The sequence below is a fragment of the Hakea prostrata genome, chromosome 1 (genome assembly GCF_041222555.1).
Source record: "Hakea prostrata isolate BN-2017 chromosome 1, UWA_Hpros_2, whole genome shotgun sequence".
In the NCBI taxonomy this organism is placed as follows: Eukaryota; Viridiplantae; Streptophyta; class Magnoliopsida; order Proteales; family Proteaceae; genus Hakea; species Hakea prostrata.
The window spans coordinates 74,514,300-74,535,416 of NC_142600.1; the positions used below are offsets into that span (position 1 = coordinate 74,514,300).

The window sequence follows — 21,117 nt, forward strand, 5'->3', positions numbered from 1 at the left end:
AGAAAAAAAATCACAAATTTCATGGAAACCTGAGACTTTTTCTTGCAAGTTTCGTAGTTTTCCCAAATTTTTAATTTTTTGTTTCTTTCATGTTTCCCCAAATACCCCCTCTATCAAGACTTCCCTATCCAAATTGTTTATTCTTTCAGACTGGTTATCTTAGGCATGTTGTTGACCAGACTTATAATGTTACAGTTGTCAATTACGTTGACAACCATAGGCATAAAATGTCATGGGATGTCTATGTTTGTTGGTTGGCGGAGAGGATGTTATAGGCATAGTACTATTTAGCTCACAGGATGTATCCACCAAGGCACTCCTCTTGGCACTGAGTTTCTTTTATTGTCAGTTACTTTGTATTTGATGTTTTGAAGTTAGAAATTATATATTGTATGTTATGTACCTAAGTAGTTAAGTTTATAGTGTACTTCTCAAACAACTCTACATTGATGTTATGTACATCGAATGACATATTTACATTTTGATTTTTTTTAGCAAAATATAGCCAATGTGTTCTTTATACTCTAATTAGCTTAAATGCAGAGTCCCACCCTAAAATACTCCCTAAAACCTGTCAAAACTTGCACAAACATGTCCTAAGTTTCCTCGAAATTTTCCAGTTTCCCACCTAGGTTTCCCATTTTCATCTAGTCGAAACTTGAGTTTCCCCCAAAAAATTTTCTATGGGTAAAATAGTAGGGTTTTTTTTTTTTTCTTTTTTTTCTTCTTTTTCTTTTCAATATGAGGTGATCCCATGTTGCTACTATGCATGTGGTTCATCCAACTACTATATTTAGATTAACATCTTTTAATTTTATCTTTGATTTAGCATCTTTTAAATATACACATTAAAACACACACACACACACTCACACTCAGAAAGGTGGTCGTCTTGGTGTCTAGGGCGTTTGCCTTGTGCACTCTTGCTAAGGCGAGCCTTGCCTTATGCCTAACCATCCTGCCTGGACACCTAGGTGACGCCTTAACAAGAATGGGTGCAAATCAGTAGGATGTAGGGTTTGATTGGAAATTCTTGTTTCAACTCAGCTGAGTTTTGAGTGGTTTCACCTGGTAAGAGGACAGAAACTGAAAAAGTAAAACCAGATTGCATGTATTTCTTCTGATAGAAAATGTTGGAGACTACAATGATGCATAAAAAGAAAGGCTGTACACAAGCCAACCAGAAGGCTTCCGTTTGTATCAGGGTCTGAGAATGAATTGCAATCAACCCTTGAGGACTGCAACATTGCATATTGAAGAATATTTTGGGAAATGGACTTATGTCAATGCCACAAGATCTGTGTTTGTTTACAACAAACTGATAACAAGTACAGGTTACAGAAATGTTCTTAAAGACAGATAAAAACTTATGGAGAATTCTACCCTTGTACCCAATATTACAACACTCCCCCTTAAGTTGGTGTATAGATTGGAATCATGCTTAACTTGCTAATGTTGCCAATAAAACTTTTAATACTCAACCCTTTTGGAAAGACATCTGCGTCTATCAGATGGGACAATAGGAGATGCCGATCAACCCCTGTTCAATTTTTTATTTGATAAAAATGAAAATCAATTTTCACATGTTTGGTTCGGTCATGCTGAACAGGTTTGTGTGCAATATTAATCAGCCGATGCATTGTGATACATATATCAATATGTATTGAAGTTTTTAAAAAGGGCACTTAAAGTATGTATCGTTCAAAATTTTCTGGTCCATATCAGCTGATGCATATTGATACATATTAAAGTTTGTATTGAGGGTGTGGTACCTGAGAGTATTGGCCGATACGATAAGATACGCCCTCTGCACTATTGTTTTGTGAAAATAAAGAGATATGTCAGTATTGTATTGGTAACAACCAATCAATACCGTTATGAACTGGCTGATAATGCTTAAAACCAGTGTAACATGATTGCTATGGGTGAGTTCATGTGATAGAATTTGGAATACTCCACGCCAGTGTCACTGGTCAAAATTGTGCCTATAATGGTAGTGAGTCAAAGTGGGAATCACAATGTACCACTAGATTCCATCAATGTCAGTTGGCATTTTCAGTTTTAGGAAACTTCAAACTAACTTTTTCCCATTTCTCGTGGTTTTGCTTTGAGTAAATTTCACCAATTGGATGGGTGTGGTGTACTTTGTTAGATGAATTTAGTCACCTCTACCCTTTGGTTAGGGATTGTCTTGAGAAGCTTGATTGATACTGGTGCGGTTAGACTTGATAATTAGATCTTATGAGATTTCATATAAACTTTAATACCATGCCATGAACATGCTTCATATGAACAGGTATCATCCATCATGTCTGCAATTCAAACTTGCTAGTGCAAATACTGCAAAAGAATTCTTATGTCCTCATTGCCGCCTTATGGAGAATTTTGTTGCTTCTAAGCATGGAAGCCAACCTTCGGTACTACATTTTGTGTTCTTTATTCCTTTTCTGCTTGATAGGGATTTTCAATTTCTCATACAGACTTGTTGCTTTACAGATATCTAGCAGAAAGCACGTTGAACTTAAAATTCTCATTGAACTACTATCTGATGCCAAAGATTTTTATGTGAGGTAATGAGGCATTTTTTTATCCATTCTAATGAATACATCAGAAGTACTTTAGTGGAGGTAATTGGGGTGTAAATCTTGGGGCACGGCAATGCAACAGCCACTTTATGTCAGAATATTTGGCTATTTTTCCACTTTTTTTTGGTTTATAAATTGAAAGAGCAGAGATGCTTTTGTTTTCTGTTTTTTCTATAATTTAGAAAGCAAAAGCATATCAAAACAGAATATTTTCCAAAAGATTTTGGTCAAATCAGCCATGAGTGCAGACAATGGATCTCTGATCTCATGATGCTTCACATGCTTTCATGACTAGAGATCTTATGGTTTCTGTAGGCGCAGAGAGGGTTTTTCCTCTTCATCTGAAATCATGGGAAAGGTTTATTTTCAACTGAAATGGAATCCCTGCTGAGTTTGGGTATTCTATTGAAATGTTTGCAGAGAGAGGAACAATGAGACAGAAGGAAGCTAGAGGATGTTCTCTTTATGTGTTTTATTTTGTAATTAGTAAATGGTCATTTTTGTTCTCCTTAAGTCCTTATACATAGGGGGTTTTACTTTATGAACAAAACCATTTGTTCACTTCTTAAGGTTGGTCTTCATCGGTCAATCAGATGGCCGTGCACTAGTTGCTTATGCTGAAATAACTGAGGCCCTTATTCTTATTGAAGGGTTGAATTGGGTTCTTCTGGTTTCTGCTATTGTTTCTGCTCCCTTGTGACAAACCTTAGTATGATACTGGCTGACCTGGCTATTAGATTCACCTTAACAAGATAAGACATCATTATATATTTGGGGGAATGTATACACGTTCCGTTTGAAATGTTATCATTTCATTAATACCATTTTAATCCATGTTAAATTACTTTGTATAAGAAGTTAAGAACGCGCTGTTTTATAGATTTGATAGGTCTTCTTGATCAACAAAAGAATTCATTGGAGGTTCTGGTTGCATTTGTCAGGGTTGAAGAAAGAGATACAATGGAAAAACTTCTGGAACAATATCTTGCATGCAAAGCCTATTTGACTGAAGTTGTAGATTTTGCACTTTCTTATGTTGATCAAGATCTTACAATCATCACTGAAAGACTTTTGGTTGCCGTGAAGGTACCTTGATAGCCATTTGTTATCTACTTCTTCCATTTTGTTGCAGAATAGTTTTGGTGCTCTAGATCTTCCTATAGAAATTCCATGTTTCTAAAACTTGTTGAGGACTAGAAGAGATTTCAGAAAACTTGAGAATCTCGACCTCATCTAGACTAGTTCTCTTACAAGACTCAGTTCTGCATGCTTCTGGTAAAATCTCAAAAACCTTGGTGTAATCTCAAAAATCTCGGATGTCTCAATGTGCTTCAAACTCCAGAGGAAACTTCTCTCTTCTTCTCAAACACCATGATGTGGCATCCATATGCTATGCAGATGCAAGACAACGCATGTCAGTTCCATCAGACAATGAGTGGATCTGATTAAGCTTGCCATAGTTCATATCAATAGACAATCATAGACTCACAATAGTGTTATTGGGTACACGAGTCACTGTGGTGTCTGTGGCACACATATTGTTCACTACAGTTGGGAGTGTATTTATATATGGATCGTTTCCTTTAGTCATTGACTATTTCTTAAATTATTGTTCAATAGTATGTTTCACCTTCCATTATTGCATAATTTATTTGTTTTGCTTGCTGATTATATCTCATAGCACTCAGAAAGAATGTAATATTGCATTAGTATCTGATACGTACTGCCTACTGAAGGGGTGAACCCAAAGCACAAAAACTTTTTTTTTCCTTTGTAAATTTAAATGTTTTTTAAACCTATAACAGTCTCTCTTTTAAAGTTTTAGAACCAACCGGCCATTTGTTCATGGAAACATCAGGTAGGACAAAAAAGGGCTCTGTTGCTGAAATCCTGTAAATTTGTACATGGTCGATACACTTCTTTGCGACAACTTTTTGAACCTTGGAACAGCATACAATAAAATGTTTAATAAGGCATCACAAAAAGGATCAAATCCAAGATCCATTGTTTTTATTTTTATGTTTACTTCACCAGTACAGAGAAAAGGGGCAGAGGGGTTGGTCCTATGCTTCACAATGTTTTGTGTACTAATCCACTTCTAGAAAAATACAAAGGGTAGGTTGCTTGGGGTGGTTGCTAAAGAATGTTCACGTCAAAAGTTTTCTAAATCTCATTTTAGGAACATTGGTAGGGTAGTTTTATCAGTCTGCATTTTTGGTGGTTGAAGGGTGTTTGGTCCCAGATATGGTTTCTGACTGAAATGCTAATTATATTATGACTTTTGTTCAATAATATAGGAATTTTTCATGAAGGGACTATTTCGGTTGTTTGGAGAGGGAGGGAAAGGTGGATGAGGAAAATTAGAAAAGTGGGGAAAAGAAAAAAAACAATAATGGAGAAGTTTAATCCATTCTCGTGGTCCCATTGTCCCCTGCTATCCATTAATTTGGTTCAACAGCCATATATCCACCACGTTTTAATAGTTTATAGACCCTTAAATCTTTGCCTACCTACTATTGCTAATCACATTCTTTGCTTGGATGGTGCTCAAGACTTTAATCACCTTTTCTTCTCTTGTCCTCGCTCCTATTCTATTTGGGAGATGGGAAGAAATCCATTGCCTTTATTTGGCCCCGCCTTAGATGCATTAATGATTTTTCTTGAGAATGGTTCTAGATTTTTGCCCCACCCCTGCTCTTTTTGATTCCCAAGGAACATGTATATTGTTGTTAGTTGGGACCTTGGGTTATCATTTTCCCATGTCTCTATTTGATATTTTGTTGGCTACTGGCCCCCAAACCCCCCCCCCTTCTTCTTTTTTTCCTCGCATTCTTCTTCTCTTGTGTAATCCCCCCCTCTCCCCCCCCCCCTCAGGGTTTGGTTTTGATTATTTAGTCACTCACAAAATAGTAATAATATAATAATAATGATGATGGAGAAATCTCACTTTCTAATGAATGCTTGGTTCAATGAACATTAGAATTCAGAAAGATGTAAAATGGGAGTATGTTTGTGCACTTGTCCAAATAATACTCAATTTTTATCTAATATATGGAGCCTAGGGTTGTCAAACCTTCCTCCAAATTTTTCCCATGAGGAGTATCATATGATGGAATTGGGAGTTTTCAAGGAGAAGGCAAAGGTGAAAATGAAATAACTTGGAGTTGTGAAGGGAAAAAGCAAATAGAAACTCGCTATGAGGTCATACTTGGCCTTAGGACGGATTGAAATGGCAAAACTGAATCATGTAAGCAAACCAAGCCCCATTGTTTTGAGGGTCTAGGTTGGTTATGTTGCTAAAGCATAGCTGGCGAATCATATCATCTGTATTTGCATGCATGTCTGAACTTCCCTATTGAACTGGCAAGATTAAACTGGATTTCAAATTTTTAGCAATGCCTGTAATAGCACGTGGAATAAAAGTCTAAAACTGCTGCAACTGTATCGCTGGCATCATTTTTTTACTTGTCTATATATTCATTATTTTTACTTTGTGACCCACAGGCAGTTTCAGTTGCTGGTGTATATGATCATCATAGTAGCTGCAACCTTGAGTTGGCATTAGCAAGAAACTCATGGAAAGTCAGAGTTAAGAGACTGTTGGAGGGTTCACAGAAGCCTGCGATCCAACAAATTCACCGTCTGCTGAAAGAGGTATTACTTTTTATGCTAAATTTGGTTGCTAAATAACGTAAGTGTACATCTGTGAATTGATGATTCAGAATTCTCAATGGAAGTGTGGTTAATAAAATTAATTTGCAACAAAGCACATGCTTTGTGCGAGGATTTTTATACTACTTGCAGAAGAACAGTTATATGCTTCCTTTCCTTAACGTGGATGCCTTCATGATGATTTGGATTTTGATCAAAATTTTCTGGAATCTAGCCCCTTCACACCTCAACCCCCTAACCAGGAGGAATAAAAGACGGGCAGGGGACCCAGAGGTTTTTAAATAGGCTTTAGTAATATGATGTTACCTGTGAGGCTGCCAAACCAAGCAATTGATATAAGTTTTAAATGTTAGTCCTAAGTTACTTGTCGTTTTGGATTCATTAAAGGTGTCTTCTATGCTCTTTTTCTCCCATTAAATCATTCTATGTACTGTATGTACTACATATTGACAACATAAGTAGATATAGGAAGATGAAAAGAAAAAGTTGTTTAGCTGAAGACTTTAGCTAATGCAAATGCCGAATGTTGGTCACAATGATGCAGGGATTGGCAATAAACATACTCGGTGAAGATCATTTCATGCAAAGACTTAGAGAAGTAAAGCACATTGGCATGCAGTGGGCAGATCATGCCAGAAAGGTATGACGGTCGCTACTGGAGACGTATTTTGTTTGTCCCAATTTTCTTTCTGCTACCATACTTAGGTCCTGGCCCATCGCATAGAGCAATAATAAAGTTTCGGGCCACCAAGGCAAATGCCCAAGTCTTGAGGGTGGCGACTCCAAACTTGCCCCTCCCAGGACCCCACTTAAGCTCTGGTAATGGCCCTTTTAACTCTATTCAGTTTCTTGTGCAGGTTGCTTCAGATTCTGGAGAACTTGGGTTGGATGAAGTATTTAAGCTTATTACCGATGGTGAAAATTTACCTGTCCATTTCGAGAAGGAGTTAAAGGCAAACAACTCTGCATTTGTCTGTGAATACTTCTTTTTCTAGTCCTTTTTTTTTCCTTCTAATGGACCTTGTTTGGTTGGTGTGTGCAGTTATTAAGAGCTCGAAGCTTACTTTATTGCATTTGTCGAAAGCCCTACGATCAGAGAGCAATGATTGCTTGTGATCAATGTGATGAGTGGTATCACTTTGATTGCATTAATTTGCACGAGCCACCACCAAGAACCTACATCTGCCCTGCATGTGAGCCACTGACAGAAGAGTTATTGCCTAGCCAAAATGAGAGGTAAGAAACTTTCTGAAATTGATGCAGTGATATTCTTGTCATTATTTCATGTGTCATTGCAGTTACATCCATAATATCTGACGGTTATTTATAATGTATATTCTGTATTCATTGTATAATTTTAAAAATAATGGCAAGGTTGGTTAGTTGGTCTGGAAGGCAGAAGATTCAACTCCACTTAGCTGCTACATGTAACAGTGATTCCAGAATCCATCTTATCATATGAAAAGATCTTCCAATGCACTATTAAATTAAACTTCGTATTCTGAGCTGTGATTTAATTTTGAACATCATGACTCCTACTGACAGATTTGGGTAGGAGACTTGCTGCATTGTAGCCCATAGTCAGTGACAAGCAGTCAACGGCTTTCCTCATTTGGTCATGCATGGATCATGAAACTAAATGCTAGTTTTGACTTAAATATCTCAATTTTGCACCCAAAAAAAAAAAAAAAAAAAAATAAAAAAATAAAAAAGAAGAAGAAGAAGAAGAGGGTGATAAGATGTCATGTGATTCCTAGTGTTTTGACCATATTATCAAGTTTCAACTTGAACACCTACTAGTGTTTCTTGTTCCCATTGAAACTTGAGAAAACCGGGCCAGAAACAAAACAATTACTATATAATTTGCACTTATCTTCACAGTACTTATTTATGCCTAGTATCACTAAGGCTCTCTTTGGCATTGTTTATATGTATGTTTGTGACCTATTTATGAATAATCAATTGTGATAATAGATTATGAGTGATAAACAATAATTGTTTGGTTACTACTGCATATAATATATCATTTTAATAGGTTTATTACAATTAGGTGAATAATATATTATGTATCATCTTGTTTGCTGTAGCCTCAAAATTGAGCGCAAGTTACAGTATCAGTTAATCGAAATCAGTAGGCAAGTTAGAGTTTTTCAGTTTTAGTGTAAAGAATTAGGGTTAGTGAAACCTATATCTGAGCCTTGAAGCTTTGGTTTTCAGATTCAAATCTCACAAGTCTAAGGTTTTAAGAAATTAGGATTTCAATTTTTTTAGGGCTTCCAGAAGGAATTAGGGTTACTACTTGGGATCAAGTGTGAGAGGGAGGGAGGGGAAGGTAATCCTAAAAGGGAGGGGTTATGATGAAAGTGGTTGGGAGATCTAGAGACTGGGGTTTTTGGGAAAAGAAGGATTTCAGATTTTAGGGTTTTAGGTGGGTGATTAGGGTGATGGTAGGAGTCGAGCACTAGATGAAAGGGGATTGAAGACAAGAGGGTTAGGGTTGAATGGGAGTGGGGAGCTTTTAGGGTTAATAGCAATGGGATAAGGAGAGGGGGAAGTTTTGGGGAACAAGCACTTATCAGTTGAATAGTTGGTGAAGAAGATTAAATGCCTGGCTGCTGCAAGCTTCTCGAGGTAGAAGCTCTAGAACTGACAATCGCACCTCCTCTTTGCTGTAATCCTCTATCATTTCTGTTCATTCCAAAAACTGATTTGATTACAAGCAATAGGTTATATTTATAGCCTACATTGAAGAACTCCTGCTTGGACTCAACTTTGAAAGCAAAACAAACAAGGAATTCAGTTTAAAGAGAACTCTCAACTATATGAAACTGCAAAATTAAAAAGGACTTCTATTTTAAGGACTCCTGACTAGACTAGGACTGCCACATAATTTATCATGGGCTGATTCAGATATCAAATATAATTTGGACTAGACTCCCAATAAAATTTTAATTCTAACTAGACCAAACTGGACTGGACTAGGGCTCTCCAAAATGTCCTTCATGCTGGCTGAAATTTCCTAGGTTGCTGGCAGGGCTGCAGGGTGCTAGGCAGCCTCCCTAAGCCTTCCTTGGGTTTGCTTTTATTAGTTTGTGCTAGTTTTGATATCCCTAAAATATGACTAAAGTGGAGATTGGAAGGTTGAGAGAGAAAATTAAGGTTTTGTTCTATTTTTTGGTAATTTTACCATTTTGTCCCTACTTAAATACTAATTTTGCACATGTTCATTAAGGTACCTGCATAAACAAAAGTTAACAGTTTATAGTGATACATCATGAACAACCTCGATCTATTTATGAACTTATGTTGAAGCCGATTTATTTTAATGAGAAATAAGGGTCATAAATCATACAAAATACATCTACTTGCATTTATAGGTTAAATAATCATGTAACCTAGGGTTTCGGCCAGTCTTCACGATCCTCTTTAAGAGTACCAGCAGTAAATTAGGGTTCTAACCTTGCTGTTTTAGGCAATTCCAATCAATTCTTACTTGACAACAGCTGTATATGCTCAATTATGACCTGCGGCTAAGGGGATTTGATTCCTAAACCCTGCGGCTAGGGTTTCAGTGTAGGGGACTGTTCGGGTTGAGGGGGTGGGTAAAAGGGTTCTGTCAGATTGTTTTTAAGGCTAGGAAGTTAGAGGATTGAATCTGATTCTGTGAATTACAGTTTCAGATTTGAGCCTCAAAGTCTAGGGTTTGAAATTTAGGTTTTTCTTCAAGATTAAGGGTTCCTAGGTTTAGTAGGGTTAGGGAAGTGATGAATGATCTTGGCAAGGGGCTTATGCTGAGGAATTTACACTGAAACTGAATCTGTAATTGTTTTCTATAAGTCAAGATTCAGTCCTAGGTTTAGGGTTTTGATGAAGGTTGGGGAAAGGTGATTATAGGGTTTAGGGGTTGATGCTAGGGTTCCTATCAAGGTCGAAGGCTACTTGGGATGGGGAGCGGTTATCCTCAAAAGGGGATAGGGTTTGGAGCTGGAGATTATGAAATCTAGAATGTTAGGGTTTTGGAAGTTTATTATGGTGCTGCAGAGAAGGAGAAGAATGAGAGTAGGGGGCTGGGGGCTGGGGGCTGGGTTGGGTTGGGGTATTTGCTTACTTGTAGAACTGCTTTACTTGAAACAACTGAAGAGGATCATCAAGTAGAGGTGCTGCAGGCTTTAGAGGGAAGAAAATTCTGGAAATTGCAGAAAATAGCTGTCACAACCCAGGTTGTGGGGTTCTTTCCCACGACTCTTAAGTCTTCCTTCAATGCGGGTTTTTTTATTCATTCATCATCTGATTTGTTACGTGGAGGGTGGCTCTATTTATAGCCATATTACCTTGTGAAGGAAATAACTGGAATTTAAGAAACCAATTTCACTCAACTTAGGGAATCCAATTGCAGCTCAACAACTTTTAAGAGAAAACTATTAAAACAACTTTAAAAGGAGTATTCTAGAGAAACCCTGAACAAAGGTAAACTAAACAACCAACTTCCAAAAGGAATCCTACTTGAGAATTGGATTCCAACTGGAGCTTTTACTTAGACTAGGACGCTAACCAACTAACGAATTGAAAAACAAAGAGTAGATCCCTGCTCCTAAAATTATTCTGGGTTCTTCTGGAGATCTTTGGAACCCAAATGAGTTGGGGAAATAACCAAAATACCTCTAGGGTAATTCAGCCAGCTCTTGGCTGCATGATTGTGGTCTGACTTTGGGCCTAAAACATGAATGTCCCAATGGTTGCCGGTCCTGGTTCAATCAAATAATCATAAGTTTAAGTTGCACAAAAGAGAGCCTAACTAAATATTTCTATATTTCATTACGTAAGTTATTATTCATAAATAAGAAAATATCCACTTTTAGAATCCAATAAAAGTTGTTAGGAAAATTAAAATCGAAAGGATAAAAATTTACCTCCCAGTTCAAGAGTGAAAACTCAATGAAGTGAACACAAGGACCCCCCCCCCCCCCAATGATTGGGTTCCAAAGTCCAGATCCAAATGGCCAATCCAAGCTGGCTGAATGCCACCCAAGGGTATTTTGGTAATTTTTAAGCCCCTTTGTAGGGCTCAATATGGGTCTGCGTGGATTCTCCTGGTCATGGATCTACTTTTGGTTTTTTTGTTTAAGTTAGTAGTTTGAAAGTTATTTGAGAGTTTTAAGTTGTGTTGAGTTAGTTGTGGATAAGATAAGATTCCTTCAACCCATTAACCCAAAATAACCCTTCTACCACCCAATCCATCTCCCCTAACACCCCAAAAGACACGTCCCACCCTCTCTCTCGTGAACCACACCCCCTGCCTACCCCCCCCTGAAGCACCTTGCCACACCCAAACTAGCATCCCCCTCCTCCAACTCGACTATTGACCCTAACCTCTTTGAAACGCCATCCCCACTAAACTCCCCCCTATGTAAGATTCCCCACTCCAACCCCTCTTTTTGCCCCACCCCCAGTAGAGATATGGATGCCCCCACCTTTTTGGTCTAAATGTCTGATTTTTTTATTTGGAATGTTAGGGGACTCAATTCCCTTGCAAAGCAAACTGAGGTGAAAAATACCATTAAGTCCACTAAAGTTTCTCTTTGTGCTCTCCTTGAAACCCATGTCCAAATTCACAATGCCCACCGGATTGCCCAATCTATCTCCCCCTCTTGGTCCTTTCTCTTTAATTCCTCTGTCTCTATTAATAGCTGTATTTGGATTCTCTGGGATCCCTCTAGATTCCAAATTACCCTTCTGAAATCCACCCCCTAGCTCATGCACCTTGGTATCCTTGCTCTCCAATCTCCCCCTTCCTCCTCTTTATCATTTATGGATTCAATCATGCCTCAGATCGTATCAACTGTTGAGAGGACATTCATTCTATCTCTTCCTCTACCTTCGATCTCCCCTGGGGTCTTGGTGGGGACTTCAATATCATCTGGTACTCTCATGAGCGTGTGGGTGGTTCCCCTTCGGACCTTGCTGCAATCTCCTATATCGAGGACTCCGGTATTTTTTATCTCCATTGGTCTGGCCACTCCCTCACTTGGCTTAATCGTCGATCTGGTCCTGCTAGAATTGCTTCTAAACTTAACCGATTTCGCTCGAATGCTTCATGGCTCTCTTCCTTCCCTGCCTCCCATGCATTTTTCTTACTCACTTTGTCTCATCCACCTTTTCCCCCTGTCTCCTTTGGCCCTAAGCCTTTCAAATTCTTTGACATGTGGTCTTTGAATCCCTTTTTCATCTCCACAGTTAAAGATGTTTGGTCAAAGTATGTCCATTGTCACTCTCTTCTTCTCATTGCTTTTACTCGCAAGCTTCGCAATACCAAGGAAGCCCTCCGCTCCAGAAACTCCTCCTCTTTTGGCAACATCTCCTCTAGTCTCCTTTTGTCGCTCGGATTTTCAGTGAATCCAACTCCTCCTCCAAAGTGATTCTTCCAACCCGTCCCTTGCAGATCAGGAAAAAGCCCTCTTTTCTTATCTCTCTTCCCTCCTCTCCCTTGAAGAAAGCTTTCTCAGCCAGAAAGCTAGAATCAAATGGCTCGAGCTTAGAAATTCTAATTTTGGCTATTTTCATCGTTCCGTCAAAGCTTGCAACAATTTCAACTCCATTCCTTCCCTTCTTACTAGTAATGGTACCTGGATCTCTGGACCCCCCTAGTATCAAGGTTGAGGTTATCTCTTTCATTTCCAACCTTCTCTCCCTATCTTTCCTCCCTACCTGCTCTCCTCTCCCTCCTAATATCTTCAAAAAAATCATTGATCCCTCTTCCCTCTCCTCTCTTTGTGCTATCCCATCCTCTAAAGAGATCTTCCTTGCCATCCGTTCCCGCAAGACCAATCGCGCCCCAAGTCTTGATGGCTTTAGTATGGGTTTCTTCCTTGCTACTTGGGACTTCATTAAGCACGATATTGTTCATGCCATCCGTAGCTTCTTCTTTAACCCTTCTCAGCTTTCCTCCATCAATCAAACTTTCATTTGTCTCATTCACAAGAAGCAAGGCGCCTCCTCTCTCTCTCTCTCTCCGATTTTTGTCCTCTCTCTCTTTGTAATCTCCTTTACAAGTTCATCTCTAAGGTCCTAGCAAACAAACTCAAAAAGGTTATGCCTTCTCTTGTGAGCTCGAATCAATCTGCTTTTATCTCAGTCCGTAGTATAGCAGATAACATCCTCCTCTGTGCGGAAATTGTTCGTGGATTTGATAGATCTATTCACTCACTGGCCGCTCTCCTCAAAGCAAACCTCCACAAAGCCTTTGATTCTATTTGCTAGGATTTTATCAGCAATATTCTCTCCTCTATGGGCTTTCCTCTTCCCTTCATCTACTAGATTGAGATTTGTATCTCCACACCCCCCCCCCCATCATCACTAATGGATCCCCAGTTGGTTTCTTTTCTTCTCGTGTTGGCATTTGCCAAGGATGTCCCCTCTCCCCCTACCTTTTCTCCTTGGCTTTGGAGGCTCTCTCTTGTATCCTCCAAACTAACACTGATCAACTTCTCATCCTCCCATCCCCAAATGTAAATCCCTAAACCTTACCCATCTCGCTTTCGTTGATGATCTTATGATCTTCTCCAAAGCTGATCCCCTGTCCATTTCCTCCATCCTCTCAGCCTTTTCTCTATTTGAATCCCTTTCAAGCCTTTGGGTCAACCTTGATAAATATACCCTCTTTCTCTCTGGTGTCTCTGATCAGATGTGTGCCTCCCTTCTTCAGCTCTTGGGGTTTAAGCTTGGCTCCTTTCCTGTTATCTGTTTTGGCCTCCTGCTCATTCCTGGTAGCTCACTCGCCACCACTGTCTCCCCATGCTTGATCACATTCACAAAGAAGCTTCAATTTTGGAAAGACAAACTCCTATCCTTTTCCAGTAGAGTGGTGCTCATTCGCTCCATTCTTCAATCCTTATATCTCTACTGGTGTGGAATCTTCTCCATCCCGAAATCCACAGTCTATGCTTCGGAGTCCTTGTTTTCTGCTTTCTTCTGGAAAGGGCGCGAGGCCTCGTGCTTCATCCACCCTGTTAATTGATCGACCATCTGTTGTCCAATTTCTGAAGGCAGCCTTGGCATTCGTTGAATCTCTGATGTTTACTTGGCCTACCTTAAGCTTATCTGGAAAATTGCTTCAAAGCAAGACTCCATTTTGGTCAAGTAGGTCTACTCTTACCTCATCCGGTCCGATTCCTTTTGGATTGTCCCCATGCCCTCCAACCCTTCATGGGTTTAGAGGAAAATTCTCTTGTTGCATCTCCATGCTCTCTCTGCTATTTCTACTTATATCTCCACTAGCTCCTCCACATCCTTTTGGCTTGACCCGTGGCATCCGATGGGCATTCTCTTTTTCCTCACACAGTCTATGATACCCGCATCCCTAAAACCAACCCCTTATCCGCCTTCATTTCCGATAGTTCTTGGATCCTCCCCGCTCCCCTCCCCATTCTCACACTAGTTTGGGATTCTCTCCTCCCCTTACCTTTTTCCAGCTCTTCCCATGACATAACTGTTTGTCTTCCATCCCCTACCAAGACCTTCTCCACCTCATCAGCCTAGAACTTGCTCTGTGCCCACAACCCCAGACCCCCTTGGCCTCCTCTGGTTTGGTTCAAAGGGCACATCCCCCATCACTCGCTTACCCTTTGGAGGGGCCTTAACCTTGCTCTTCCCACCCAATCCTTCCTTTTTGGACGCCATATCCCTGCAAAGCATCCTATGTTGGAATGGATCGGAGGACCTTGATCACCTTTTCTTTTGTTGCCCTTTTTCTAGATCTATCTGGGAAAAAGCCCTGACTTCTATTTGGCCCCGTTCGAGGCGTTTCTTTGGTTTCGCTGGTGATTTGGTCTTGGATTTTGAGCAACTTTTCAGGTTCTTCCATTTGTGATCGGATTGAAAAGCTCGTGTTTTGTGCCACTATCCTTCATTTATGGTGGGAGCGCAATCTTCGAAGATGGACTTCCAAATCCCGCTCTAAAGGCATGATTTAGAATGCCATCTATTTTGATATTTCTTCTAGACTTGTAGCTACTCCCCACCCCCTGGTTGATGATACCCCAAAGAACAAGCTTATTGTTGTCTCTTGGGGCCTAAGTTCTTCTCTCTGGTCTTTCTCTTAAAGACCGTTTCTCTTGTTCCTCTTTCGTTTAATTTAATTATTTATTTATCCAAAAAAAAAAAAGACAAGATTCCTTAAAAGGGGTCTTATGCTTTAGAGTTCTTTTTTATTTGGAAATGTCAGCTTAAGTCCCAAGTTAAGTGTCTTTACAAGATTCTAATCTTGGGGTTGTAGTCTTGTAGTAAATTGATTCCTTTTTTTATTGTAGTAGTCTAGAATTGGGAACCTTATCTATTAGGGATTCCCAAACTCACTCAAGAGTCTTTTATTTTTAGGCTATAAAAAGCCTGTTCTAGCAATGTAAACTTCAGTTTTGATGATTAGTAAATTTGATTGAGTTGAGGACCAAGGTCTCCTTGTTGGGTAGGCCTTGGTTGAGTGTTTGTTCAAAGTTCTACTTCTTCTTCTCCAATCCAGCAGAGCAGAAGTAGTCATCAAAGCCATTAAGTATCCAAATTCAGCAATCAAGTAAGTTCAGCACCATCCCCCATCCTTCCCTGCCTCCCTTCCCTTGTTGGCAGCCCTCCCCTCCCCTTTCCTTGCTTGCGCAGCCCTAGAGTCCCTTCCCCTTTGCTGCTGTACCTTAACAGAAGCATTCCCCTAAACTGTACGACCACCCTAAGCCGTGCCCCTAAACCCCACAACCCCCTAGCCCCTTCTCTAGTTACCACAGCCTCCCCTTTCCCCCACCCTCTTCCCAGTGATACAGCAAACCAGTCCCATTAGGAAACCTCAACTCCCAGCTCCATTCACCCCCAACTGGATTGCAGGAAACTTTAGGTTCAAGCCTTACCATTATTTTCTACAAATCAATCCTATTTCCTCAAGTTAGAAAAACCTGCACTTCATCTTCCTCCTTGAGACTGCAGAAAATTTAAAATTCTGGAAGTCTGTTTTTTATTAAGTTCTGTCAAGTAGATCCCATTTCTAGTTGGAAGGATAGAAACATAAGGCAGCTCTTTTCAGCCGAACCAGCAATGAGTAGCCTTCTTCCACCCTAGCCAAAACCCTATCTTGGCCTCTTTTCAAAATTCAATACTGGAAGTCTGATTACAATAGGATTTGGATCTGGAATTCAGTTTCAGCAGGCTCTAAATCTCCTAAGAAACCGTAAAACCTTCCCCCTTGTGCTAGTATTTCCTAGGCAAACCCTAAGTCTAGGAAATTACCAAATTACCCTTTATCCCTAGACCTGGTTTACATCACTCGATTTTCTGCTGTAGGTACCATTTTTAACAAACCCAAGTCTTCCAGATTCCTCAATCCCGTCTGTTGATCCAAAATGTATAACCCCAAATCTGAAGGTGGCCTTGGCATCCGTAGAATCAAAGACTATAATATTGCAAGCCTCCTTAAACTCATTTGGAAAATTTTGTCAAAAAAAAAAACTCGATTTGGTTGACTAGAATCAAAGACTATATAATATGGCTTCAGCGTTGGCACTACATATGTACCCCCTCTCCCAAAGTCCCTGGTCCAACCTTGTCTGGTTCATAGCCACATTCCTCGCCAACCCTTAACCTCTTGGAGAGCCCTATCCCTTTGTCTCCCCACCCAAACCTTCCTAAACCAGCGGTCAATTCCAGTCAACCCCTCTTGTATCTTCTACCCCAAGCTGAAGACCATTCTCCACCTCTTCTTTGCCTGCCTCTCCAAACCTTTCTAGCTTCTTGCTATTCCCTCTATCTAGCAAAGATTTAGGAACGCCCTACCTTTTGCTCCAAGTGTCATTGGCTTTCCTTTTCCATTAGTGATCCTTCAATTGCGGACACAATTGGGACACTGATCTTTGGCACCTAAATCTCGCACGTCTGGATGGAGCGGAACCCCCATAGATACTTCCAGATTTAGATCCGCTGACTAGATTTTGGAAGCCATTTGTTGTTTACTCCAAGATCGTTTCCCTCCCAAAGGAATCTCTTGATAATGAGTTGCTTGTTCATCTTAAGCTAGCTGAGCCTCAGCTCCCCCCCCCCCCCCAAAAAAAAAAAAAATTATATCTTCTCTCTTTTTCCCTTTGGAGTGTTCATATATATGTTTGCTCACCCAAAAAAAATCTGTGGTTGGAAGTACTGTACAACATTGTGGACAAAAGATTATCCTGACACGATTCAAAGAAGAATAGATTTCAAGTTTAAGACATCATAATAGGAAGGAAATTATCTTTCTGTTTACAACAATGAATGATTCTATTTATTTTAGCACTTTCTTGTTTCCTCCACTTTTGGTTGGTGCCACTCTTTATGGATTGTGCCAACTTCAAGCAAGGATGCTAACAGGGAGGCAGCCAAAATCGGTTCCAGGAACCCTAGAATCAGCCAAAGCAATTTTTGGTTTCTTGGCAAGAATAGACCAGAATAAGGCTTTATCTGAATAGGCTGATTGACCAGTCCAATTCTGATTCTTAAAAGTGGTACATCCAAGCAATTGTTTTCTTCTGCAAAAGTTGCTACTGTGAACTATAAAACTTATCCTAGTGAGCACATGGATGGAGTGGAGGCCTATCCCTTGTGCATATATATGTATGCTGGTTGTAGATGTTCTTTATTTCTATGTTCCCAAGTGCCTATATCCCATTCAAGCTTGTGATAGATTAGTATTGATTTCATTACATATATGTAGGAACTAGGAATGGTAGATTAATATAATGTTGAATTTAGTACGCATACCTCTGTTTCTTGATTACTTTAGTTAAATGGTGGAACAGAGAAAGGGTTATTGTACCCATCTGTGTTTCTCTTTTTCCTGGTCTGAAAATTCAAACAATTGCTTTTCTTGAAATTTTTTTGACAGATCCAGCAGTAGTAATGATGCTGAGCCCCGAACACCACCACCCCGGCACTCTGGATTGAAGAAGAGACCCAATAAAGTGAGGTCCACTCTGCAACAGAAAATGCTGCTTGTTACAGATCTTAGTAACATCTTGAGACGTTCTAGTGAGATTGATCATTTGTGGTGGAGAAACAGAAAGCCTTTGAGGAGAAGAGCTAGAAAACGGGTTGTGCTTGAAAGACTTTCCCCAGTTTGATACAATAGTCAATAGCAACACTAACCATAATTATTCATTTTTCAATCATTGAATTTATTCAATTAATTCATATGCTTAGCTTCAATATTTGTTGCTGACCCAATAAGCAATAATGAGTGAAATTTTTATCTTCTTCAATATTTTGTCCTTTGTGTATACTTAAAAATCTTTCCTCTGAACAGCCGGCTTCTCTGCTGACACTCCCCACCCCTCCCTCATCTCTTTCTTGTCATGTTTTGGTTTGTTGTCACAGGAAAGCCACTCAATGTCAACTCTCCATGTGTGATAAAGGAGTCTAGCTGACGTTGTATGACTTCCATGAGAGCTGAAGAATGCTTTTTGGGGTCTTAAATTGAACTCAAGGCACCTTTTTCTCCTACAGGATGATTGCTGCTTAAACAGGATAATGAGTAGTTTATAGGATTGCAAAATCCATACTCATATTTCTTTTTGATGGGTTGTATACAGGACCTGACTTTAAGCTAGGCTTTTAAGCACTTGTAGTTGGTGCCTCTGAATGTTCAAAATGCTGTTGTTGGTAACTGACTGTGATATATCAATCATCCACGGGAAAGTGGTAGGTGAAAGGAGTATTCAATGGGTTATACGGTTAGACAGAGTCAGAAATAATTAATGTTGATCCCGATGTATCTATCAGGTCATTTATTGCTGTTTCCAATGTTTATTTGTTTCTCAGGTTATTTTAGGGACTTTGCTTGGGACATGCGCATTCGTTAAGCCAACCGTCGGATCGGGATTTTGGTCGAAATTTCGATCTCGACCATTGAAATTCAACGGTCGAGATTCAATTTTGACCAAATTTTCGAATCTGACGGTCATGCGAATTAAATGCACATGACCCGAGCAATTTAGGGTGATTGCTCCCATAAGTTCGTTTTGGGTTGGATTTTAATGCCTCCTATGCATGTGAAACAATTCGCATGTGAAAAAATGGCTATAATCGAGCAGAGACTTACTGAAAAGTCTGCTTTGTTTTTGAGCTTTTTGTAAATTCTGTGCTGCATTAACCATGTGTAATGTCCTACCAAAAAGAAGGGAAGAGAGTATTGTTTTGCAAAGCTCGCTGCCTGTACGAAAACAAAGAGTGGAAGTATTGGATCCTCACCACTCACTCATAGGGTCATCAACAGAAAAAGAAAAGAGGAGCCATAAAGCAAACAGGTGAGGTCCATATTCAGTTTTGCAGTTTAGTTAGAGAGGGGTACACAGTGACCCTACTGGTGCCGAATTGAGGGAGCAGAACAATGCAAGCGCATCTCAGAGAGATAAAGCAATGCTTCCTTCTGTGGAGTTTCATGTGTCTGAAATCTTGTCGGTTTTGTTTGAGATTTTTTACCTCATTCACAAGACTTCACATGATTGTCTTTATTGACTGTATTGCTGTATTTCGTATTGTATTCCAGAGTTTTGAGAATTTTCGTCGGCTGCCTCCTCGTGGGTAATCTTCCGTGGGATTCTCAGATAACACTTGGTTCTTGATGTGATCTCTTTCATCCTTGTAAAGTTGATACTAAAAAATGAAAAAAAAATAATAATAATAATAATAATAAAGTTAGGTGTTCTGTAGACCTGTAAATGGATAGTCGAAATCCGCCTCCGAATTTGCATTCTTGTTTGTTTAAGGGTATCCGTATCGGAATGTTTTTTAACCGGAAAATATTCGTATTCATCCGCTAAGCAACCAGATTCGGAATCGGATAAGCCTCGGATAATATCCGGATAGAGTAAAGTATTTAACATTTTTTCTTTAAAAATGGATGATGATCGGATTTGAATACTGGTAACCAGATTCAAGAATCGGAAATTAGAAATTCATAATAAAAAATATTTAAAAGTGACAATTATCAATCAAATCGGATAGTTTATCCGATCGGATTATTATCGGATATCCGATAAAGTTTTGGATTCAAATTCGGATTCCTACTCTAAAATTTTTCCGGATTTGGATTTGGATAGCGGATTGCTAATCAGATTCGGATTCGGATATTGGTGTATCCTAGCCGAATCCGATCCATTTACAGGTCTAGTGTTCTGTGAGGGTTAATCTATCAAAGCACCTCTCTGTTATGTGTAGGTTATTTGGCTCATTATAATTGGGTTGCCTCGGTTCATTCCACAGTGAAGTGGCGCCAATCTCTTAGATTGGACCAGGGTATAAATGCCAAATCCTTAGGTCATTCATTCATTGTTACGACATGTTCTTGAGGTATTAGTTTTCTAGGGTTTTCCCTCTTCTTCTTCCTTGCATTCTGACCCTTGGGGCATAAGTGATTTCATGAATGATTTTGCAAGCTTTTGTAAGGTTTGTAAGTTTTTCATTGTGCAGAAAGATTTGTGAGTATTGAACAGGTTCATAGTGCAATGGGTTCAGACCTGAGTCTAGAGACGAAGCTCACTTGACTGAACTCCAACAAATTTTCTCTTTATTGTCTCCTGCACTTTGATTTACCTTGTTCTATCTAATCAGGGCACCTAAAATGTTGCAATCTGAGAAAACTGTAAGGGTATGAGTTTTGAAAACCCATGTTGGAGTATCAATTGGTTGGTTGATGTCTGGTATGGTCTGGGCATAAACCATTTTGGTTTGGTTTTGAGTACTGGTCGGTTTGTTTTATCAAATTTGTTATGGTTCGGTTTGACATGTATACATATGCAAATTTATGGGATTAATGAGTAACGGGGTAGCATCAGGCTCTATGAGTTTGGTCTTGGTG

The 21,117-nt window shown here is 39.5% G+C and overlaps 1 protein-coding gene across 2 annotated transcripts in view; it reads left to right on the forward strand.

Moving 5' to 3' along the window:
• LOC149030021 (transcription factor jumonji (jmjC) domain-containing protein) overlaps positions 1-19,113 on the forward strand; it is a 130,127-nt gene extending 111,014 nt beyond the window's left edge. For both annotated transcript variants that reach the window (XM_089142343.1, XM_089142344.1), the window contains exons 26-33: positions 2,297-2,417; positions 2,497-2,570; positions 3,527-3,671; positions 6,090-6,239; positions 6,802-6,897; positions 7,115-7,210; positions 7,300-7,493; positions 18,148-19,113. In XM_089142343.1, the coding sequence (XP_088998469.1) occupies positions 2,297-2,417; positions 2,497-2,570; positions 3,527-3,671; positions 6,090-6,239; positions 6,802-6,897; positions 7,115-7,210; positions 7,300-7,493; positions 18,148-18,382 (1,111 nt within the window). In that variant the 3' untranslated portion in view covers positions 18,383-19,113. The remainder of the gene's footprint in view (positions 1-2,296; positions 2,418-2,496; positions 2,571-3,526; positions 3,672-6,089; positions 6,240-6,801; positions 6,898-7,114; positions 7,211-7,299; positions 7,494-18,147) is intronic.
• Positions 19,114-21,117: the final 2,004 nt, after the last annotated feature.